General features: G+C 36.4%; 4 protein-coding genes and 1 long non-coding RNA gene across 9 annotated transcripts; 4 read left to right on the top strand and 1 right to left on the bottom strand.

Moving 5' to 3' along the window:
* The first annotated feature begins 2,054 nt into the window (after nt 1-2,054).
* LOC113113635 (G-protein coupled receptor 55-like) lies at nt 2,055-7,302 on the top strand. Of its 2 annotated transcripts, XM_026280000.1 has the most exons (3): nt 2,055-2,169; nt 2,934-3,012; nt 3,920-7,302. In XM_026280000.1, exon 3 carries the CDS (start codon nt 3,927-3,929, stop codon nt 4,854-4,856), a length of 930 nt encoding a protein of 309 aa, XP_026135785.1. In that variant the 5' UTR covers nt 2,055-2,169; nt 2,934-3,012; nt 3,920-3,926; the 3' UTR covers nt 4,857-7,302. The 2 variants fall into 2 exon arrangements, with proteins under 2 accessions (XP_026135785.1, XP_026135795.1); XM_026280010.1 differs by lacking the exon at nt 2,055-2,169 and having other exon boundaries at nt 2,221-3,012.
* A 2,031-nt stretch (nt 7,303-9,333) lies between these two features.
* Nucleotides 9,334-15,659, top strand: LOC113113630 (uncharacterized). Its single transcript, XR_003293614.1, has 3 exons — nt 9,334-9,420; nt 9,855-9,966; nt 15,015-15,659. It is a non-coding gene; the product is annotated as an uncharacterized LOC113113630 (long non-coding RNA).
* Nucleotides 11,094-12,884, top strand: LOC113113611 (lysophosphatidic acid receptor 6-like). Of its 3 annotated transcripts, XM_026279938.1 has the most exons (3): nt 11,219-11,779; nt 11,873-11,971; nt 12,118-12,875. In XM_026279938.1, exons 1-3 carry the CDS (start codon nt 11,293-11,295, stop codon nt 12,210-12,212), a joined length of 681 nt encoding a protein of 226 aa, XP_026135723.1. In that variant the 5' UTR covers nt 11,219-11,292; the 3' UTR covers nt 12,213-12,875. The 3 variants fall into 3 exon arrangements, with proteins under 3 accessions (XP_026135713.1, XP_026135705.1, XP_026135723.1); XM_026279928.1 differs by having other exon boundaries at nt 11,094-11,971; nt 12,118-12,884; XM_026279920.1 differs by having other exon boundaries at nt 11,098-11,779; nt 11,873-12,884.
* LOC113113623 (integral membrane protein 2C-like) lies at nt 13,139-20,871 on the bottom strand. Of its 2 annotated transcripts, none has more exons than XM_026279965.1 (6): nt 20,290-20,871; nt 17,821-17,958; nt 17,453-17,641; nt 16,611-16,721; nt 16,012-16,162; nt 13,139-14,382 (listed from the first exon to the last, which is right to left on the bottom strand). In XM_026279965.1, the coding sequence occupies exons 1-6, from the start codon at nt 20,380-20,382 to the stop codon at nt 14,285-14,287; spliced, it is 780 nt and encodes a 259-aa protein (XP_026135750.1). In that variant the 5' UTR covers nt 20,383-20,871; the 3' UTR covers nt 13,139-14,284. The 2 variants fall into 2 exon arrangements, with proteins under 2 accessions (XP_026135750.1, XP_026135739.1); XM_026279954.1 differs by having other exon boundaries at nt 17,821-17,961; nt 20,290-20,868.
* A 1,576-nt stretch (nt 20,872-22,447) lies between these two features.
* On the top strand, nt 22,448-24,031 carry LOC113113624 (transcription cofactor HES-6-like). The gene is made up of 4 exons (XM_026279981.1): nt 22,448-22,646; nt 22,730-22,816; nt 22,908-22,989; nt 23,095-24,031. Exons 1-4 carry the CDS (start codon nt 22,584-22,586, stop codon nt 23,541-23,543), a joined length of 681 nt encoding a protein of 226 aa, XP_026135766.1. The 5' UTR covers nt 22,448-22,583; the 3' UTR covers nt 23,544-24,031.
* Nucleotides 24,032-24,832: the final 801 nt, after the last annotated feature.

Genomic DNA, 24,832 nt, shown 5'->3' with positions numbered 1-24,832 from the left:
TATACATTAACATTAGTCTTCTCAAATAATTTATTTCAATAATTTCAATAAAAACAAACAAACAAAAAACTATAGGGGAATGATACAGCTAAGTATTCTGAAAATTCGAATAATCTATGGCGTGTGTAATTGTATTTATGTAATGTTCTTTGCTATTTGTCCGCTTTATTTTTATTAGGCTACATTTTTTTCAATATATTTTCATATTAATAGCCAAATGTTCCTATTTTTAGTTCTGTTTTTTTTTTTTTTTTTTTTTTTTTAAAAAGCCTACTAACCTAAAAGAGTAAAACCTCAATGCTAGCCCTAATCCCAAATAACTAGTTTTGGCTTTTTATAAAAAATTTTTTTTACAATTTTTATTTATTTATTTATTGAAGTAAATGTTATATGATTACCTGTTACAAAGGAGGTTTTGTGGAACTTAAACTTCTGGTGGCAGTTTGTTCCCTAAAAGTAGGCTTGTTGCTAGGTTATCAAATTCATAATGTAAAGTGAAGTTCTCTTGTTTACATCTATTTCTACACTGTAACTGAGTTATATTCTAAAGGTGTATAAAATCCCCTGCTGAAATGCAATTTGCAAAACTAATTTCTTTGATCAATTTAATCATTAAATGGATAATACAATTAACAAAACAATTACATTTGTCATTTTTCTATTACAAATATTTAGTTTAATGCTATTCTATGCATTTAATATACTAAACATGATTTATCTTTGTCTGCAAAACAAGAAAAGTTTGTAATATTATGTTAAATCTTGACTGATTATTTAATCTGTAATCATCATAATTATTTTTCTCACTTCTTCTAGCATCGATGGATGTAAATATCACCTGCACTCTAATCTTCACGCTATATCTCTGAATGCAAGCAAGAACATGAACAGATAATCTCTGTGTCACGCAACAATGTAATTCTGAGAAATGACACTAGAATATTGCATTTTAAAGTACAGTATCTATTTACTGAATATGGGTTATGTGCTGCCACTGAAACTATGTGCCACTGAACTATTTCCTCTGAATTATAATGTGATCCTCTTTGCCTCCCATGCAAAAGTTGTGAACACAACGGATTCCTTTTTTCATTGTTTATATGTCGCCTGAAAATTGCCTGTAAATCCATATATGCTTTTCAGCTTTTATTTAATTTATTTGCTTTCGGTAAACTTATTTTAACACAACGTTATTTATAAAACAAAGATGTGGCAGTGAACATGTCAAATAAAAAAAGAAAAGAATAGAAGAAAGATAACCAGAAAGTTGTGTATGATCGAAGTAAGATTTTGATATTGTCAAATAAAGTTTTTTAGGCTATTTTTTTTTTATATATATATACTGTATAAGGAAAGTGTACACTGAAAAAAAAGTATTCTTAATGACTTTTTAATTTAAAAAAAAAATATATATACATCTAAATATTCTTAAAACGTGCTTGAGAAGCAACACTTTATAAGGGATTTAGAATTATTTATTGAGTATTTTGTTAGGTTTTCACTTTCTATAAACTACTTAAAACAAAGTTCTACCAATGCAGTAAGACAAAATACACTTGCATTCAAGACACAGTCAATGAAAACAAGCTTTGGTATCTAATGCAATACTGATTTTTAAGTACATTAGTATTGTTTTAAGTTTTTTCGATTTTTAATTGGTAAATAAGACTCATTAAAAACTTGTATTTGTTTGTTTGTGCTGTGTATATTCTGTAACTGGTCACCTTTTTGTATTTATTTCACCATTTTAATCTTCATTTCTTCGATCTTCAATCTTCAAGTCTTCATTTTAAATGCTCCTGTTAGTGTGATATACATTTTAAAGTACAAAAAACCTTGCATTTAATAGGAGCTCAAAATAGCCACATCCATACATGTAAATTAACTAGTAAAATGTTGTTTAAAATAGATCAGGATTAAGTAAAGCATGTCACATTGCAGGGTGTGTTAACTTCCCAAAACTATGCATATGATCTGTGATTATACTGACTAAGACAAAACGAAGTAGCCTACTTAACAGGCCAACAGGAAGATATCATAAAGTACCAAAGGCATGTTTCTGTTAGCAAGGATGTGGTCACAGGCAAAACCTCTGAAAACAGAAGTACGACTATCTACAGTTTTCTTCATTAAAAGGAAAGTATCTCTTATGAGACAATTGTCATCCTGGTAAGCACAGACCCCTTATTTCATTTAACTCTTTTTTTCAGGTCACAACAACCTCTGTTTTGAAGTCAGTTTAGAAATTGCACAGAGACAGTTTCAGTAAATGAATTCTCTCTTCCAGTAAGATTCGGTGTCAGAAAATTGCTTGCAGGTTCATTTAAATGTTGTGTGGAAAAAATGTTATAGCTGTATGATATACGCAATATAACTAGAATGTAACTACTACACTTATCCTTTGTTGTATACAGGTGGGACAAAACTTCATTATTTTGTTCATGAGATTAATGGTGATTTTTGTACACCAGACATGCTTTCGTGAGAGATGTAGCCCACATGTCTGAAAAAGGGAAAGACTGTGGTTTATTGACATGCATCTCAGACTAAGATGTAAAAGTAGACGAAATGTCAAAGAGGTTTAACGTTCAGCGTAAGATGAGGGTCTTGCATGCTCGCTGTCTAACATAGATAATACAGGAAGGAAAAAAGACATCTGCCAGTTCGTCCTGCATAATTCCCTTTCAACTGATTTTGCTCTTGTGGTTTATCGGCTTAAACTAATTTTGCTGACCTTTGGCAGCAGAGGTACGACATTTACAGCTATGCTACTCTCTATGGGTGTTGTGAGATGAATGCAGGTTGTTTTGTGTGTGTGTGTGTGTTTGTCAGAATGTCTGTGCCCAGAATTGGGGGTATTTGGTAATTTCATTGTTACACAGTCACCGTTTCCTTGCCATTTTTTTTAACTGTCATATTTTGTTTCTTAAAAGATTTACTTCATGAGTGTATGTACCACGGAAGACTACCACCATCATTTTCATAAATTATACTTTGAAGTGATCGGCAAAGGTAAGAATATCTACTAATGAACTAAAGGGTGGCAGAAATTATATATAGAACTATCGAATGAATTACAAAAAAACTGTCAATCATTACATTTATCATTTCTCATATTTTTCTTTCAAATAACTGTATTTTTAAACAATAAACGAACGCTCACACTATAGCCATCTCAATCATTTTTACATAAATGTATATTACTCTAATGATTTCAATTCAGCATTTGTGATAAATTACACCAATTATAAATTTTAGACTGTAATGATAAAAGCATAATATTCAGACAATTTTAATAACCTCTGGTGCAAGAAGCTTAGAGCAACTGATTGTAGTAACTTATACTTATTAATCTTGCTAATATTTGACTTCTATGTGAAACAAGAGTGAAGTGTTTTTTTGTTTGTTTTTTTTTTACAAAAATTTTAGCTCTTGCTATTTGTTTTGACAGCTGGAAGGATCTGAAAGAATTGTACAAATAAAATGAAGGGTTTATCATACAGCGTAAATAAATGTTGATCATCAGCAAATTGACATCATGTTCATTTTTATAGAAGTGGAAACTTGTTCAAAATGAAAACAAAAACAGAAATTTGAAGCCCTGTAAAACGTTTGATGTCGGAAGTAGTATGAAAGTATGCAGCTCTTTGTGTGAAATGTCTAAGCAAGGCCATTTTAAAGCATTTAGAAAACAAATAAAGAGCAATAAGCATTTTGCATTCAGAACATCAATTTTTTCTTTTAGAAGTTGCTCTTTTTGAAATCTGAAAAAAATACATAAACCATTGCATCAACAAGTGAAAAAATGAAAGCATGACATTGATGAGTGTGCATACGATGTAAACATTTCAGTTGTGAAAGTTAGAAATTTCATGAAGATGTATGTGATGTGTTACACACCTCTTCTCACCCCTGCCAGTTTCACTATGACGAACTGCTCAACGAAAGAAGTGGACACTTTAACGAAGACTCTGGACTTGATCATTTACATTCCCGTCTTGGTGTTCGGCTTGGCATTAAACATTGCAGCACTGGTGGTGTTCTGTCGGCTGCTCAGAAAATGGACCGAGTCCTCCATCTACATGACCAACCTGGCTCTGATGGACCTTCTGTTGCTGCTGCAGCTGCCCTTCAAAATGCACGCAGCACACCACGAGTGGGCAGAAGACAAGAAAATGCTTTGCTCCTTCCTGGAAAGTCTTTACTTTGTTGCTATGTATGGTAGCATCTACACAATTGTGTGCATAGCCATAGACCGATATATCGCAATAAACCACCCATTTCGAGCCAAGCAGATGCGTTCGAAGAAGAATGCCTTGATTGTTTGCATTTCCATCTGGGTGTTCGTTATGGCAGCGACTTCACCCATCTACACATTCCGGGAATGGAAGAGAACGGGGAATAATTTCCAATGTTTCCATGGCTTCTCTAAGAAGGGTTGGAGCACTGCAATAATTGTGTGCCTGGAGGTCTTTGGTTTCCTGTTACCTGCTGCAGTACTGGTGGTGTGCTCCATTCAGAGCGTCCGTACTCTCAAAGCCTCAAATAACGCTGACCACAAGGGGCAAGCTGGTGTGAGAATCATCTACAGCAGCCTAGCGGCCTTCCTAGTGCCCTTCACCCCCTGTCACGTGGCCATATTGCTGCAGTATCTTGTCCGTAATGAAATCATTTTAGACTGCAACCAGCAAAAGAACATCGCCCTTTTTATACAGGTGTCGATAAACATTGCAAACGTGACCTGCTGCTTGGATGCACTGTGTTATTATTTCATTGCAAAGGAAGTCCGATCCACCAAGGAAACACTTAGACTGTCCATCAGCAGAGCAAGAACCACCAGCTCCTCAGATGTTTGAGAGGGCGAATTAAGTTTATTAGACTTTCACAATGTGTGTTGATGGCTTTCAAGTGGAAGCAAACTTGTGGTCACACTATTGAAATATTAACATTGAAAGTTGAGTGGCAACTTTGAAACACAGCTCCAAAAAAAAAAAAAAAGGAAAAAGTATCGTTTAGTTTCAAAGTAAAAAGCGTTCTGTTGGTCAGTTCAGCAAATTCACATGCTTAAGCCCGATGCAAAATCTTTCACCTTGAGACGAAATTAAAATTTATGTGGATTCCCATTGAAGTAACTGGATTTCATCAATGAAAATATACCAAACGGTAAATGTGAAAAGACATTTTGGACTTGGTTCTTGTGGTCAATGTATGATATAATGGACAAATTATTACTTCCCTCATTCTAGTCTTAGGTATATTCACCCAAAAATGAAAATGCTGTCATCATTTGGTCAATAATGTCATTGCAAAACTGTGTGAGTTTGTTTCTTTTTGAACATAAAAGGAGATATTTTGAGAGATCAGAAATTTGAAAGTCAGTGGGCTCCAATTATTTTTGATTCCCCGCAGTCTTCAAAATAGCATCTGTTGTGTGCAGTGTTGGGGGTAACGCATTACAGGTAGGCCTATCACAAATTATGTAATAAGATTACTTTATTTAACTAGTAAAGTAACACATTGCTTTTGAATTTACAAGAAAATATGTAAGCTACTTTTTCAAATACATAATGTCAGTTTCCGATTTATTGTCTGACAGCTCTCCTGTCCCCATGTTAAGAGAAATCATGAGTAAGTGTAGAAACATTGTGTGCACTGTAAACATGATTGTTACTATAGTTCTAGACTAAATGTGAACATGCATTTACTTATCTCACTTGCAACACAGATATCCTTTATGTGTTTAATCCCATTTTATTGACTAATGTCTTTGCTGCTGACCTCTGAGGATCCAATTCAACCAAAAAATGACAATGACTTTGGATAAACATAACATTTGTGTTTGTAACACTATAGCATTTGCTTGTACAGAGGTGAATTTACATTTCCTTCAACCTGAGGCTTATTCATTTCCTTTTTGTTGCGAAATGGTTTTTTACATTTCCCAAAATTATTTTTTTATATTAAAGCCAGTTGAGCAAGCTCAGTTGAGAATTAAAAAACGAATTCAAAAGTAATGTAACACACTACGTTCCATGAAAAGTTACTTTTTTTTAGGGAGTAATGCAATATTGTAATGCATTACTTTTAAAAGTAACGTTCCCAACACTGCTTGAGTTCCGCAAGAGAAAGAAACTCATACAGATTTGCAATGACATTTTTTGGGGTGGACTGTCCATTTATTTGACAAAGTGTGACAAATATGTGAAGAAAATGGGAATAGAACAGAATCTTTACCCTGATCACAGTCTGAACTGCAAAATTGGTCTGGATTGGAGTTAAAGATCAGGATTACCCAAATCCATTTCATTTGTAAAACGTAAGTCTTATTTCCACAAAACTTTAGCCACTAACTAGATGAACCACAACCCTGAAACCCTGCCCTCCAAAGCCATGACAGCAGACACCCACACAAAATGATAGCATCTGAGAGCAGTGGCCTGCACAGACCTCTGGCGGGGCAGCGGAGAAGTGAGTAGTGAATACACTGTTATATTTTTAAAGCGTTAACATGTCTTGAAAAAAGCAGTTGGATAACAATAGTGGTCCGGGACATTAAATGCCATCACGTCCAACAGGTAAACTCATCTACACAATAGTCTGCTTTTACAGGCTCAAAGGAAAATGTTTTAAATAATGAAAGAGTTGTCGGATGTTTTGTGACTGTGAAGTTGAAGTCAGGCAACATGTCATTTATTTAGAACCTTTTACTTCCAGGCTTCCAAAGTCTTAGAAGTTGTATGTTTGTCACAATTGATTATGATGAACAAAACATGTAAGCTCTTGGCTAGTAAGCTTTTGTTGGGTCACAGAGCTTCTTGTCTGCATCAATCCAGAAGTCAGTGGAAAAAAAATCGTAATGGGTTTTTGTTGAGGAAACAATGTGAATGTGAACTTCCGAACTGGCCTACAAAAATATGTCATCACTGCAGCTCTCTATTTAATGTTATTTTCTTTTGAAATTATAATGTGAAATTATAATAATGCATTTACGATGAATTTATGATCCTGAGATAAGGATTTTTACCCCAAAGTTTCTTTATTTGTCTTTATCTCATGCTAACACTGTCAACATGAAAAACCTGAGATCTTCATGCTCACACGCGACTGTCGTCTGACAAACCATCCTGAAAACTTCACTATGACTCATAAAAGTTTCTGATGCAACATTTGGTATAGCATTACACACTTCACAGTTACCTCTTCAGTTCTGCATTTTGCCTCATAAATCGGTATGTTAAACGATTTGTGTAGACTTTTTTTGCCTGTTTTGTGATGAATATTAATAAAACTGTAAAATGTGAACAGGTTCCCTTTTGGGCAAGAGTATGGCACTGATTTCCACAAGTTGTGGGTAAGAATGTGTGGGTACAGAACCATGTGCCACTAGTTTCACTTAGTCAGATAGTGAGTGTCCTCTCATATCTGGAATTCAGCAGTCTGTTTATATGATATATGAAGTGAGGTAACAAGTCCTCTTCAAGCTAAAGTAAAATGAGAAGCTTGAAAGGAACATTTGACAGTTTTTGTATGTCTATGTGAATTATTGTGTTACATTTTATTCCAATTGTGTGTCGTAAATTATCATAATGCTTTGGCCACGTGCTTCTTCCTCCTGTTTATGGTGTACAGTATAATGAACGTTTTCAGCCAATGACCAGCAGATGGCGCCAGAATAACATCTAACAGAGAGAAAAGACAGAGTAAAGTACTGGTGCATCTCAACAAATTTAATATGGTGACATGCCAATCAGCTAATCAACTCAAAACACCTGCAAAGGTTTCCCGAGCCTTCAAAATGGCCACTCAGTTTGGTACACCAGGCTACACAATCATGGGGAAGACTGCTGATCTGACATTTGTCCAGAAGACAATCATTGACACCCTTCACAAGGAGCCACAAACATTTATTGCCAAAGAAGCTGGCTGTTCACAGAGTGCTGTATCCAAGCATGTTAACAAAAAGTTGAGTGGAAGGAAAAAAATATGAACAACCAACTGAGAAAACCGCAGCCTTTTGAGGATTGTCAAGTAAAATCGATTCAAGAATTTGCGTGAACTTCACAAGGAATGGACTGAGGCTGGGGTCAAGGCATCAAGAGCTACCACACACAGACATGTCAAGGGATTTGCTGAACCACAGACCATGCAGATTCGTCTTACCTGGGCTAAGGAAAAGAAGATCTGGACTATTGTCCAGTGGTCCAAAGTCCTCTTTTCAGAAGAGAGCAAGTTTTGTATTTCATTTAGGAATCAAGGTCCCAGAGTCTGGAGGAAGGGTGGAGAAGCTCATAGCCCAAGTTGCTTGAAGTTCAGTGTTAAGTTTCCACAGTCTGTGATGATTTGGGGTGCAATGATCTGCTGGTGCTGGTCCATTGTGTTTTTGGAAAACCAAAGTCACTGCACCCGTTTACCAAGAAATTTTTGGAGCACTTCATACTTCCTTCTGCTGACCAGCTTTTTGAAGATGCTGATTTCATTTTACAGCAGGAAATCAAAAAGATGAGCTGAAGGCCACTGTCAAAGAAACCTGGGCTTCCATACCACCTCAGCAGTGCCACAAACTGATCACCTCAATGCCAAGCCGCATTGAGGCAGTAATTAAAGCAAAAGGAGCCCACAAAGTTAAGCGGGATATATACTTTCCCCCTGTCTCTGCAGACTGTGAGCCCAGACCAACTACGCGTTTATACTTTATGCGTTCGCCATTGTAATTCTTTGAAATACAGGGGAGCGACGAGGAGTAATTGTCCTCTAAAACCTTTAAAAGTCTTGTGATGAATGAGTTGATGAATTAATCATTTATTTTTCTACCAACTTAAAACAATATTAAACTATTACCTGTATTTCGCATCAAACACTAGTATTTCAGATGATAAATGGTGAAAAGTTTCCCAATAAGTTAGAGATAATAAATATTTTATTCATATTTATTAAAATCCCTTTAAATTACAACATGTTAAAGTATGTATGTATGTATGCATATATAGCCTGTTGAGGAAGAAAAGGATACTACACAGCTCGACATTCAGTATGAACACACATAGCCTAATGAACACATAGCCTGATGGTACACAACTTATAAAGTATCATGTTTTAATTAATTTTCTATATATTTATTTTAATGTAGCCTATGTGTACGTTAAAAGTACCAATCTGGCAGTGAGAACTAAGTTAAGGTTAATGTTTTGGCATATTATGTTTATTTTACCAATTAGATAAGTAACTGGAGAGTCAGCGAGAGCCTCATGTGATTGGCTACTAGAAGGTGGTGGACGCACCCTCTCCTTGCAAAACTCGGTCATTGAGAGAATCATGCAAAATTGTAATCGCAGAGAAAAGAAAGACGGAGGTGTACATATCGGTTTATTTCAGGAACTTTTTGCTCCACGTGCACAACATGTCATTTAGACATTTGCAACAGTAAGTTTTTTCACACACAGAGACTGGTTCTATGCAGCGTATCCTATTCGCAGTTCTTTAAACTGTTGTTTTCACTTCCAAATCACTGTTCATGCTTGCAAATCACAGTTCACAGGCTTGGAGTACTTTTGATCGTATTTTAGCGAAAACAATGTGCCAAAAGTGCAAAAGTGTAAGCGCAGAAAAGTCAGAAGAATACAGATCATATTTATTTTGCTTTAGCATGAAGCTGCAGTTTCTCAATACTTTAATTACACTTATGAGTAACAGTAAAATGCTGCAAATCATTTTTTCTTACGCATGAAACGCTATTTACACCTTCGCAAAGCTAATCTTGCGTATGCTAATTTAAATTACGCTTACAGTTTTATGTACGCTTCCACATCTCCTACTCTGCGTATACAAATCTATTTGGCATTAATATACCTTCATAGAGAAACCGCGCCAAAAGGACTCCGCGGCGCGCATGTCCGAGTGAGGCCGACAAACCTGTGCAACACCGACCTCCAGATGGCGCCACGACACTAAAACTTTTCCTGCAACTGGGTAGGTTACATGAAATGTGACATACTATACATCTAAAACAATTAAATGCAATATTTAAAGAATTTATTGGAATTTATTCTTTATTAAATGTGATAAACATTCAAATAAACAAAAAACATTACCGTTAGAATAAATGTTCTAAATAATAATTACATACATGCAGCTACATTACATATCCTACATGCAGCTACATGGATATAAAGTTTAACTTAAAAATATTGATTCCGGAATAACAAAATGTTTTTTGTCAACAAACGTGCAATACGTTCATCCTGTTTGCACTTAGCGTCTCCACAACCTCTCCACCCACAGGGCTTTCGAAAGTCATTTGTGTCTCTGTATGTGGTGCTGACCTGACCTTTTACGTCAAGACAGTATCAGTGAGACTGTGGTGAGGCAAGCCAGTTAGATAGATGTTTATCGCTCTTTTCTGAAAGCACACATTAGATTGTCAGTTTGCTGCCATTTTTATTATATTTACTGCATGTACTGTTTATCATTTTACAGTTAAACAACTCAAAGAAGCACTACAGGCTTGAATTAAATAATCTACATTTATAGCAGAAGTACATTAGTTCCTATATTTTGCAAATAGTTTGCATTCATGGTGACCATGCTGACTTTTTTTACTGCAGATTTTTTTGATTTGTGTGTGATTAGAGACTGTGGGTGTGCTGTTATTATCTGCAACACTATCAGAGAAGTTCACACGCTGAGATGTTTACTATGTCTATCAATACATAAAGGGGAAGATTTAATAAACAATTAATTTTTGAATGCTTTTGAATTATCTTAAAGGTAACATGGACATGATTTTTTTGTTTCCACCGTTTCAGATTAAAGGTACAAAGCTTTCACAGAGGCGGTGCAATTAGGTACATAAGCTATAATGTCCCTTTTTACTCTTATTTTCCATTGAATGCTAAATTACTACTTTAAAAGTACATGTACCAAGAGTGTACATATTAGTACCTTTTGAAAGGGTAGCATCCCAGTGACAGTTTGGAATTTTTCCCAAAAGAGTTTCTTTTTTTAGACAAGAGGTTGTAACAAACAAGCACAAACTTTGAAGTTTGCATCTGACCTGATTTAATTAAACTGGTTTACATTGGACTACACGTCAAAACATATCAACACCGCAAAGTAGAATTTGCTACTCTTAAATATCTGCTTGTAAATGCAGTTCACTTACTAACACCTCCCACTATTTCCTGTCAACCAACAAGTGGAACTAAAAAAAGGTACCACACAGGAAAATAATCGTTACAGAGCCATTTCACATTTCGGCAAAGCAGTTCTCTTCAATTCGCCTGTATCTTTGGAAAAATGGCACCCATCAGCACAGATAACTGCAGCACATCTCATTTCAGATATCCACTTTTCACTTCCACCTACAGCATCGTGCTGCTGTTCGGATTCCCTTTGAACTCGGTGTCTCTTTGGGTACTGGTTTGTCGGAATGGCTTGAGGAAATCTGTTCCGGTGATTTACATGGCCAACCTGGCTTTATCGGACCTGCTTTTCATTCTTTCCCTGCCCTTTCGGATCATCTACTTCGCCACAGGTGAATGGAAGCTGGGAAACACTCTGTGCATGATTCCAGGGACCCTGTTTGCCGTCAACATCTACTCCAGCTCCTTGTTCATCACACTCATCAGTGTGGACAGGATGCTGGCCGTGGTGTATCCACTGCGATCGAGACAACTACGAACGGTGCCGATGGCCTGGGTGTTTTGTGCGGTGGTGTGGCTGATCATCGCTGGATTGGCAGTGCCAACAGCCTTAAACCACCCTGAAAACAAGGACGAGACCTGTAATGTTACACGCTGTTTTGAGAAATACTCTGAAGACAACTGGAAGTATGGTTTCATAATCCTCTGCTTTACCACTTTCTTTGGTATTTTAGTACCGTTCTGCATTATTTTGGGCTGTACAGTGTCAGTCGTGCGGCAGCTGAAAGGGTACAGTATGGCGACTTCCTCGTGCAGCACCGAGCTGAGCAAAAGTAAGATTGTTAAGCTGTTTCTGTCTAACTTGCTCATCTATGCCATTTGTTTTATCCCATTTCACGTTGCTTTTATCCTCTTCGGCCTGAGTAAACGTCATTACTTGAATGGAGATAAATCTCTTGAGGTTTACTTTAACTTACAGACTGTTACCATGTGCATGGCCAGCACAAACAGCTGTCTGGACCCCTTGATCTACTATTTCAGCACAAAGAATATTCATGGCAGAAGCAGATGTGATTCTTCATCCAGAACCATTGGTCTCGGCCTGGTTCAGAGCATGAGTTGGAACGGACAGTAAAGCAACAAACCATCACAACTTCTTATGCTGTTGAGGTAAACAAGCTCTTTGTCTCAAAGGAAATGGTTATGTAAAAAACCGAAGTCTTAAACCAAAAGCTGACTCACGCAAGAGACAATAGCATGTCTCTGCTCAAGTACATCACATGCAACTCTTGTTTACCCATCATGTGCGTCTGAAAGTGGGTGAAAAGGGAACAAGTCACCAAATGTTGAGCCATTTTGCTTCAAAACCTGCCAATGTGATATAAATACTTTAATTTGTTCTGCATTGTTGCTCTTGCATTGTTGCATATCATCAACTAAGCTATCTATATTTGCTTGTCATTGAGAACCAAGGGCTGTAGCTACTGTGAAAACTTTTGGCCCCTCTGGTTGTATATTACAGTGTTTAGCTGCATTAGCTGTATTTCTACCAGCATTACCATTGAAAACCTGTTAAGTTTGTCTTTTTTTTCTGTGTTTTTGTGTCATTGAAGAATTCTTTTGAACTGCATCTCTTTTTCCCCCGAGATTGCGCTGAAGTTATGCAGAGTATTATGTCTGCACTTTTACTTTTGTGTCATGCATTATGTTGGTAGAAATAAAACGAACGTTTCTCTTCTCAGTTAAGATCTGCATAGTGATGATTCATTTGACTTCAACTGATGTGTGAAAAAATTAGAAACATTTCACATGGTTGCACAAAGCTTACAGGCTGGCAAAGGGAAGTGAAAATTTCGAATCAACAGCTTTCAAGTCCACACCCTCTCCTGTTGTTTCACATGAGGGATGTTTTTTTATGTTGTGGTTTGTGGGCCAAGTGTTCTGAAAGGTCTCTTGCATGCTATCACATACTGTATCTTAAATGATCAACAGAGCGAGAGTAGGGTTTCAGCAGTTTATTAATGGATTTTACAATTTACAAAGCAGCATCAAACCAAACGCCTCATTTATTCCAGACAAAACCAGTTGTTGCTACACCAGTATGTGGAAGATGAACAAATAAAATTAAATGGTACAATTAGAAAAAGTGCAAGCAATATGAAATGATTCCACCTCAGATGAGGTCTAAAGATCTACCATTATTCATGGATGGACCGTACATAAAAAAAAAGAGGAATAGGAACAGCAAGGAAGAGATTTCTGCACATCTGTGCCTAAGATAATTCACCTTTAACTTAAAAAAACAGCCCGTTCTTATCAGTGCATTTAGAGATTATGAAACATTTCAAACCAACATCCGGTGGCTAGTTTTTCACATTTTTCTACAAACTTTATTCACATGTATTAAAGAGCAACACACAGAATATTTGAACATGATAAACTGCTCAGATGACCAACATCACTACAAAGAAATGGACATCAAGTTAGGAAATCCAAGATAAGAAAACTTATATTGCTTATATCATGTTCAAAAACTCACACTATGACTTAAAAATCAAGCTTAAAGTCATACATTTCTAAAATATGAGGTATACATCTTTTGGCATTGAAGACAATTTTCTAATACTGGATTTCTTAGCTAACAGAAAGAAGATGAACAAAATGTTTGAATAAATGAAACTCCACGAAAACCAACGGTCTACACAAACCGAGGCTTTACAGAGAAAAAAAGAAAATGCAAATCATTCATCAGGGCATGCCAGACGTTTGAGAATAATCTCACAGTTATATTTGAGGAAACAACCCCACTGAGAAAAAAAAAACACTACAACCTGAGAGTGAAATAAAACAACGATCTAGACAATGTGCTTCAGAGTATGCAAATCAAAAATTCTCAAAATTTAATTTAGACAAAGACAAAAAAGAAAAGAAAAAAAAACAAACAAAAAAAAAACATAGTTGGGTGAAACCAAAAACAAAATGTAATTAGTTTATTCTTGGAAAACCTGAACCAAGAAAACACAAATATGGCATTATTTAACATTATGTACAGGTTTATCATTCTGATAAAGTGCTGTTAAGCTGGACAGATGGGGACGGGTCAGTTTTGGGTTGTGCTCAGTAGAGTTGAGGAGAAGGGAGGGAAACTACAGCAGGAGTCGGTCGCAAATCTTGGTCTCTACGACAAACGTGTTCTCGAAGTGCCGGATGCTGTGACAGTTCCTGGTCTCCCGCTTATCGACGCCTGAGGAAGAAACAGATTCGAGTTGAGTCATTTATTTCTGAAAAGGCTCAATTTTCAGCATCATTACTCCAGTCTTCATGGTCTCTTGATCCTTCAGAAATAATTCTAATATGCTAATTTGGAAAGAGTTTAATTATTATCAATGTTAAAAGCAGTTGTGCTGCTTAATATATTAGTGGAAATAGTAATCCATTTAATATAAGATTATTTGATGAATAGAAAGTTCTAAAGAATACAATTTATTTTAAATAATGTCTTAACTGTCATTTAAAAAAAATCACTTTAATGCATCCTTTCGGATTTCTTTCACAAAAAAAATAAATAAATAAATAATAATAATATTAACACATTACCCCAAACCTTTGAATTGAATTAGTTAATACAATTTAACTACTAGGTAATTCGGTTAACCAAATACATAAATAGCAACCCATTTAATACCTTTTTATTTCTAATTTACGAATTTTTTTTGTTTCAAACTGAAAATGTTTTACAGTTTGATTCATCTCGGAGTTGGTCATTTGGTCAAACATTCTCTAAGTTAAAAACCCATTTTTGAGAAGTTGAACTGGGTGGTCACGCTCTAGGTGTGGGACATGTTGCAAGACAAGTTCTATTTCCTGTGGTTTCAGACACCATCTGCGGAAGGATGAGTGAGAGGAAGTCCTTAAGGAACTAAACTACCACTCCCACACCGCATCACTTCCCACACCACAGAGAGATGCCCTCTGATCCAAACAACAGCTCCCACAATGCATCAGTGCCTGACGTGCGTCACATCCCCCTCTATGTGGTTTCCGAACTAGAGATGTTCTCTACAATTGTGAGTCACGCTTACACACCTACGTGCGCACGCATTAATCAGGATGAAGATCGGTGTCAATGTGCCATGCGCAAAAAAACAAAGCACACAGCACATCCCCAGATCAACCTGAATGCAACATTTAATGTTAGATTAAAGCAGTCGGACTCATTAAAAAGAGGAACTTGCTGTTGTGTTATCAGCAAGATAACTGGGTGGATAAAAATTAGAAAAAAATTAATTAATTAACAAATGCTGACAAACAACCACAGATACATATCTTGTAAGTTCAAGTAATAAACAACATGCAAAAAAATAGAAGGCGAAGATAAAAACTATTACATGTTCTCTATTGTTTAAAATAACTGTTTTCTGTTTGAATATTTTAAAATGTAATTTTTCCTGTAACAAGTTTTTAGTATCATTACTCCAATCAGTGTCTCTTCAGAAATCATTCAGATTCTGATTTGGTGCTCAAACATTTCCTATCATCCATGTTGAAAACAGTTGTGGTGCTTCATATTATTGTGAAAACTGATAAACTACTATTCAAAAGGTTTTAATACTTCTATTCAACAATAATTTTTTTAATGGATTAAAGTCATATAAAAGTGACATTTAGAAATGTTACAAAAAATGTCAAATACTGCTCTTCTAATTTCTGATTAAAGAGTTAAAAAAATAAAACAACTACAACAGTAACGGTTTCTAGCCTTGGCGAGTCTTCTTTCAAACACATTAAAAATCATATTTATTTGAATCTTATGTAATACTACTAATAATAATAATAATAATAATAATATTCATCAAGATGTGAAGAAACTCACGTCTTTGGCTGCTCCGGCGTCTCAGTCTGTAGGTTTCTTTTCCATAACAGAGCCGGTGGATGAAGGGTCCCAGCTGACGCATGTTCCTAATGCGCCCCGTCACCACCATATCTTCCTGAATGATGTAGGTCTGGGGTAAATACATCCCCCGCTGTCAAAACAGGAATAAATACAAACGGTCACATGGGGCTACAGGCTTCATTCCATCAACACTGACACACTGATGAATCAAACAGATCAGAAATCTGTGTCGCCTCCGCTAGGGAAGTGACAAACTCCTTTTAGGGGTTGCACGCATTGACTTTTTCCCCTTGATTTTTGTAACCATTTTTGTATTGAAATAATTAAAAATAAAAATAATAATTTTGTAAATAATTTTACTGGAATAAATTTTTTAGTTTTTCTTTATTAAAAAATAAATATTAAATTCTACACTAAATAAGTTTTATACACTAATTGTTATACACTATTAACAATTGATTTCTGAAGATACGGTTTACCCTTCAGAAATCATTCATGAAATCCTTTAATATTTCACCTCAAACACAAACTGAGACCTTTTGTTTGCGTGTTACATAACACTTTATGTAATTGGTTACCTTGACATTGACAAGCATCTCCCACAGGTTCCTGGGTGCCATGACGATAGTCGTGTTGAGCTCAATAACGTAGCACTTATCCAGAGCGATGTCGTAATAAGCTGTGAGTCCCTGTGTTAACGAGAAACAACAACACCTCCGTTAATAACGACTCTAGAATCACATGAACAAAATGATACATTCATCACTGTATAAAAGTTTCAACTCAAGTTTAAATTAATACTTTTTCTCAGCAAGGATGCATTAAATTGATCAAAAGTGACAGTAGCAAGATTTTGATTTCAAATAAATGCTGTTCTATGCATCAATGAAAACATTTATCAGGGTTTCTATAGAAATATTAAGAAATAAAAAAAGAAAATCGGCATATTAGAATGATTTCTGAAGAATCACGTGACACTGAAGACTGGAGTAATGATACTGAACATTCAGCTTTGCATAAATTAAATTTTACAATATGGTCACATAGCAAACAAGTCTTAAATGAAATTTAATTTCACAATATTACTATAGAAATAGTTTCTAATGCACTTTGTGTCAATTAAATAGAGCTGGAAGAACAAAATGTTCTGCTTTTTTTACCAGACTGACATTCTAGTGGATGTACAGCTTCTGGGGAACTTGGAAACGTGGCTTTCACAGAAACGTTTGCATGTACTCCTGAGCCTGGCACATTGCGCTGAATATTAAACAATGATTTCAGCAGACAAAAGGTTCACAGTCCATCTGGGGGAGCCGTGATGACTAACAGCTTCTTTTGTACAGCCAGAGAACTAGAAGAAACTGTACCAGAGCTAAATGTTCAGAACTTCACTTCAAGTGCTTCCAGGAAAGATCCTCACCCTGTGGAAGTCGTGAATGATGTCAGCCGGGTCGCTGCTTCCGAAGTCGGGCACAGGCACGCTGATCTGCTCGTAGTTGTCATCCAGGTAGATGCCGACGTTCTCCTCCAGCTCCTGCCTTCCGAGTAATGGGGCGAACAGGGGGTCCTCGTACATCACCCGACAGTGGAACAAACTGTCCTCTGGGATCTGGGAGTGAAGCAGAGGGCTTCAAAAGAGGGCACTTGAACCAGTTAAGTGAAATGAAGACTGAGTAAAAGATACAGTAAGGTGTTGCTATGGTGATCGCTATGGCAATGAACTTGAATAAGCTTGTTTGTGATAGAGTAAAAGATGATTAACAGATGCAGTGACGTCTGGCGTCTCACCTGGGGGATGAAGTAGTAGCGGTACAGGCATACAGACGCCAGGATCAAGCCTGACAGGAAGATCACCAAGCCAGGCACGACGCACCAAAGGCCTCTAAAGGAAGACTTCTTAGATTTAACCGGGAGCACCAACTCCTCCTGCTGGGAAAAAAAACAACTTCATTTAATTTGAGAGAGAGAGATATATAGATAGATATATATATAATTATTATTATATTTTTTTAAGTTGGTAACCAAATAATTTCGGGTCACACTGATTTACATTGTAATGGGAAAAAATAAAATAAATAAATAAATAAATAAAGGACATCAGTGGGACCCAAACACAACATTGTTCAAAATATCTCCTTTTGTGCTCCACAGAAGAAAAAAAAAAAAATTACATTCATGTTTGGACTGACATGATTATTAATTTTGGGTGGTTTTGTTTTCCAGTCCAAATGTCTAAACATTCATAAATCATTCAAGATACATTTACATGGAAAAAAGAAGAGATTATTTTTCATAACCTATTAACAAATATTTGTTCTTGTTTTAAGCATTACTTGACACTTCCCAGAAATCAAGTCATTTTCAGTTATCTGTAACAAAAACACTTAAGAAAATTATTATCCCACTGACATATATTTTTTCCTTTTAAGCATAAATTCACTTCAATTTATAACATTTTTCAATAAAATGAGACTTTTTTTTTTTTTAATCAAAGCAATCTTCCTATTTCAAGTTAATATATCTTGATTATATATATATTTTTATAGATACGCGTAATGAGAAACGAGACAAAAATACCAAGCAAGAAAAGATTTTTTTTGCAGTGCATTACTTTCAGCACCTAACTGCGCCAAGAAATTAGTCATGGCAGCATCTCAAGACGTCAGGTGGCGTGAGCAATCCATCCGCCTCCAGTCTCTCAGAGACGCTGGTGCCGAGGACACCGGCTCGGATCGGCCCACGCAGGCTCTGGATCATCGTGAATCAAACAGACTTGCTGACAGAGCTACTATCTCCGCCTGGCAGAGGGATATTTTTAGACATGCACTGTACTTCCACTCTCCTTATTTGTACAGGAGTTCCTATCTACGTAGGGAGGACACACAGCAGCAGCGGGTAGGAGACGGTGTGTGGGAACCAGGCTGAAAATAACCGCTCTAATAAGATTGGATGAATCCACGTCATTTTCACTCTACTAGGGAAGATGAATGCAGGCACATGAATTTGAATGAATTAAAAATGTGACGCACTAGAGAAGGGAACGTTCTGAGTCGCCCACAAATGTCCTACATAATAAATGATTGTAGATTTCAGTTGAATTCTAATAAATAGACTTTATTTAGCTTTTTAGTTAAAATCCTACAGATCTGGTGCAATTTAACAGCTTCCAATGACTCTAAACTGATGCATTCTCAGAGATGAGAAATTTATTAAATCTGCTGTCTGCATCATATTCCTCTTAAGCCAATTACAACACTCAGATAAAAAGACTGATGCCAGGCATCCATCTTGTGAAGGCAAAGATCCTATTTCACCCCGGCTGGCAGGATCATGCATGTGCCTGTTCGGGTTGGAGCGAGTACTGAGCGTTCCAGGCACATCAGAACAAAAGGCTGCGGTCATCTGCACTGTTACAGCGCAAGTCAAGTGATGATAAAAGGTTTGCAGTTGAATAGCTATCATGGGAACAAATAGTAAGTGTCCAAGTAGAGAACACACAGACACAAATGCAGCTCAAGCCGATTTGTTCGGCACTAATCTGCAGTGAGGGATGATGTGATGTCATCCTGCTGTGCATCTCAATATCTATCAGCTCGTATCTATCAGCTGTTAAACAAAGCAGTCGAAGCCTGCCAACATGTATAACATGTACTTTAATATTAATACATTTATAAAAGTCTGTGTTGTTCAGTTATGACATTAGACATCTGATATTTATAATTCTGTAACAGGCAAATAAAGCCAGAAATTGATGCATTTACAGAAATAAGAAAATTGTGAAATCTACTGTCAGCATTATTTTTTTTCCTGTCAATTCCAATCGATGTTTTCCTGTGCATCTAAAAGCTGCTTCAAATCTATAATGCACAATCCATTTTTACATTATTTTTTGCTTCAAACATGCACAAGCCTGTCAAAGTGAATAATATTTAATGGAATAACAATAATTTTCATCATTTATGATTATTTTTGTTATACAATAATATTATATTTAGATATTATAGATTAGATCAGTTTTGTCTTTTAATAGCCTTACGTTTAGAGACATAATGGCAAAGTCCAACTATTACAATTTTGTTTCCCCTGAAGCAGAAGTTTAGCATAAATATGAATTGAAATAAAATTTGCTTTTTTACATTTTGGATTTGTTTTTGCAATGAGGAACGAGACAAAGCAAAGGATGGTTTCACAGCAGGTAACAAAACAATAGACATTAATGAGTAACGTTAGCTATTTAAATAGGAAGCTGAAACTCACGTGAGAGTAGGGCATGTGAATTTCCTCTTTGTCTCCATCGTTCTCCTTTTCAGGCTTCTGTGCAGTTACTTGCTGAAAAGATATCTTCACCATTTTGACGCTGCTTCCTAATTTTTTTGCGGTTAGGAGGACGTCCAGTAGTGCTGGAACCACAAAGGACGCTTCTGAGCTGTGAATGAAGCGCTCTACAGAGGGCGGGCGAACTTAAAGCGGATTCCCTCGCTTCCGGTGGACTTCAAAGTAAGAGTGCACCAATCGGCGTCTGCTTTCTAAAATTAGTATCACTTACAATTTTGACAGTATAAAAAAGATCTCGTCTATTAACCCGTTCAGATTCTAATTATGTTCCAAAGGACAAAATGACAACGCTTCATTCTTACTCTAAATACAACCATACATAATAATCATTCGGAGAAAATCACTTTTAAATCAGCACAAGAATAATCAATCCATCTATACATCCATTCTTTAAGATTTTCAATCTACAATCATTCCCATTACATTTTTTCCTGAGATAAAATGTTTAAGTTTTTAACATACAGAATTTTAATATATCCTACACAATGCCTGTATTGCTTAACTAGTTAAAGAAAAACCATCCTGCATAATAAATGTAACCTTTCAACATGGTATTATTGACGCAATTTAAAGATTTAAATTATGATGTTTTGCATTATTACGCAGTGATATACAATACATTATTGGTGCATAGTTAAAATATAAATCTAATGTAATAATATTTTCCATAACAATGATTGCGAGAAATCTTAATGGGCCAAGTTCATTTGTCAAATTAATAACCTTGAATGATATATCAAAAGATTATCTCGCTATGGATGTGATAAACAAACAGAAACAGAAAATATACAATTTAATAACTTGCACATATTTAAAATCATTTTTAAATTGTACTTGGATATTGGATATATATATATATATATATATATATATATATATATATATATATATATATATATATATATATACATTCCCCGGATTTTTTCTAAATCAGGCATTCACCTGCACCTGGTACCTTCTTGGACTTTTATTGTGGAATGTTTCCCACAAATGGACGTGCATTCCGGTTCTATTTTAGCCGTTTACGGAGCTCTACTACGCGTTCTGATTTGCATCAGACTGCCGGAAGTCAATAAATAACTTGACACTGATTAATGCTTTTTATGGCTCTGATGCTGGTCATAATATATAAATTAAAATCCACCAACAGCGCAAATTAAGCATAATCAAAAAAAAAAATCAGGTTATGAAACAGAAAATAATTTTGAATTTCATGTTTTATCATAGCACTGTGGGACTGTCGATTTAAAAGTTTTATTTTGTGACCTTCGATTATGCTGAGACTTAGAATTAGACAAAAGTGTATATATGGACCCCACAGAAGCTAGGCTCAATACATTCAGTAACTGTAATAAAATAAACATAACTCATTTGCTTTCTTGTGTTCACTAAAACAATGCGATGAATGTAACCAATTGTTTCTGACTTAAATGTTTAGTTTTAAGTAATCTTACATGGATGCTACATTTCACAATGTACAATGTGCATAATAAAGCAAAGCACTGATGATGATGTCACACATACGCACACTGACGGCGCGCGCTGAAATCAGATCAACGCATGAACTGAATTCCTGTAGCGGGCGCACTTTTGTTCTGTTTAATAAAATACATCTTGTATTTGTCATATTGGGGGTAAATTTATTATATTATTATGTGATGCATAAAAACTACCAATGTCTGGTTGCTTGCTATTCAGATTATGTTTTTGCCATTTATTCAATTATTTTAATTCAAAGAAATCTGAGCTGAAAAGCTATCATATGAAATTGAAGTTTCGTCACTCTGTTCTAAGTTTAATGTCAAGATAATGTTTTTCTCTGAATACATTATTGACTTATGCAGTATAATATTGATCTATCTATCTATCTATCTATCTATCTATCTATCTATCTTTCTTTCTTTCTTTCTAGGTAACCTACTTAGTGTAGTTGTAGGCTACTTAATTGTATTCACTAGACGGTCCTCTGGTCTATCTACAGGTTCACAGGACGGGTAGGTTTAAAGTGCCCAGACAAAGGCAAGGCTGTTGATTGGTTACCAGTCAGTGCATTCACATGTAAATCAGCCCTCATAAATGTCCCCCTTCAATAGCCCACTTTGAACAGTATATGTAGTACATGTTAGCACAGACTTTTGTCTTGAATTGGACCCGCCGACCATCTGCCCCCCATTCAGATCAGACGTCCTTTCAGCGGTCTCTAATACTGCAGCAATATGGCCCCTGCGTCCCGCAGTAACAGAGAAGAGGAGGATTTTTACGGAATAAAAGACAGAAAGGTACGCAACGCGTCTTTTTAACCGTAAAAAAAAATTTATCGACGTTTTCCATAAGTTAAACGCATTTCTCTCTCCCTCTTCAGACGAGGAAGCCGCTGGTGGAGAAAAAGAGACGCGCCCGCATCAATGAAAGTTTACATGAGCTGAGGCTACTGCTAGCCGACCCGGATGTAAGTTTATTCATCGCTTCTTCAAACATATGAATCCCGCACCAACATACAGCGCAAAAAGCGTCGTTATTTATGTATTTATTTATTTTAGGCGCAGGGTAAAATTGAGAATGCAGAGGTGTTGGAAATGACCGTGAAGCGCGTGGAAAGTATCCTGCAGAACAAAGCGAAGGGTAAGGAGAGCTGTTATCAAGTTTCATACAGGCCTGCCGCATTTATAAACACCCCGAGTATTGTGCATTTGGGTCGTGACGTCACGCCGCTTCTCTCTTCCGCAGAAGTTGAAAGTGTGAACCGCGAAGCTAAAGAGCGGTTCGCAGCGGGCTACATCCAGTGCATGCACGAGGTGCACACCTTCGTGTCCAGCTGTCCTGGAATCGACGCGACCATCGCCGCCGACCTGCTCAACCACCTCCTGGAGTGCATGCCTCTGAAAGACGAGGATCGCTTTCAGCACACACTGTCAGATCTCGTGTTGGACTCTAGTAATTGTGGCACTTGGCCTGGCGAGGCGACTTACGCTGCGTTGTCGCCCGGTGACAGGAGCGAGGTCAGCAGCGGCTCCTCAGCCTTGTCCCCGGTCCCCTCCAGCACCTCCGGCGACGACCTTTGCTCGGACCTGGATGACACGGACACGGAGCACAGCCGAGTCTGGGTGGAAACCGGGGATCAAGCGCCAAGCGTGGCAACCGTGCATCTCTCCAAGCCCATGTGGAGACCGTGGTAGACAAATCAAAGTCGATTCATGAACAGTGTATTTTTAGTTTAGAGCTTTTATAACATGCAGTAGTCCAGGAGTAACTTAACTTTATGATAAGACCACGGACAGTTCTGCATAGGAATAGGGCAGCTGCAACAATTTTTTGTTTGTTTGTCATCGACCTGTGGTTAACTTACCCCTCAGAAGCTCTTCTTGGTGCAACAAAGTGCATTTCAGTCCAGTCTTACGCAAAAAAAGTATGTTTATTTAATTGTGTATAACACTTTAAGGATAAATAAGGTCCAGGGAGTATTTTCCCATCTTTAATTATCGTAGACTAGGATGTAAATATTTCAATGTCGTGGATATAGATTAAAAAAGATGCATGTTATCATTACGATGAAGTAGACAAATTTTGAAAAACAAAATGGAAATATCAGATGTTATGACGTTTAATGTGTTTTATATGTGATTTGTGATTTCAATAAAACATTTTGATTTCCTTACTGTAAAAAGTGTCATGTTAAGTTAAGGTCATGCGAATTTGAGGCTTTTCTCGGAACTGAGCAAATGTAATGCAGTTTTTTTTACAGATACTATTGCTTTACTAAAAAAAAGTGAATGTCCGCTTTGGCCCTTCAGACGTGTAAAACATAAGTAATTGACGATTAATCAGCTGCGCGACAGAACTGATTGACACTATAAGGTGTCATGTGGTGCTAAATATCTTGACTACGTGTTACAGGTCAAGTCTGCCATCAAAAATAGGTGTTTGTAGATTAGATGTATTTAATGATAAGCGGTAACTGTGGTTGTAATGTTGTTGTAAGGGAAAGATCATAAAACCTGCAACCAATGTTATAGGCCTGTAAGTCCATTTACATCGCTCACGGTTTCCCGTTTGACCGATTAATATTGTAACCACTTTTCAGCCTTTTCATAGAAATAAATACAAAGTAAAAGTCCATGTAATTAGCACACTAACAAAAGGCGAACGTTACAACAGATAGACCAAGTTTGTTATAAGCTTAGGTTTTCGCGTGGATTCTGTTTGAATTAGACGTCAATAAAAAATATAAAAATAGTACATTATTTACATTACATTGTTTTAAATTCGCAATTCACACGCATATCTTAATACCACAAAACAATTTAAAGGTTTACTTTTAAAAGGGTTAATTGACGGTTAGGCTATTAGCTGTAACCAGAGCCGTTAAATCTATTTTCAACGGCTCTGGCTGTACTAGGCCTGCGCGACCAAGCCGATAGCGCCTGACAAAAAATAAATAAATAATAATAATAAATAACAACACTGA

The sequence above is a fragment of the Carassius auratus genome, chromosome 2 (genome assembly GCF_003368295.1).
Source record: "Carassius auratus strain Wakin chromosome 2, ASM336829v1, whole genome shotgun sequence".
Classification (NCBI taxonomy): Eukaryota; Metazoa; Chordata; class Actinopteri; order Cypriniformes; family Cyprinidae; genus Carassius; species Carassius auratus.
Note: the sequence above shows the minus strand (reverse complement) of the source record. Positions and strands in the feature narration are given on the sequence as shown.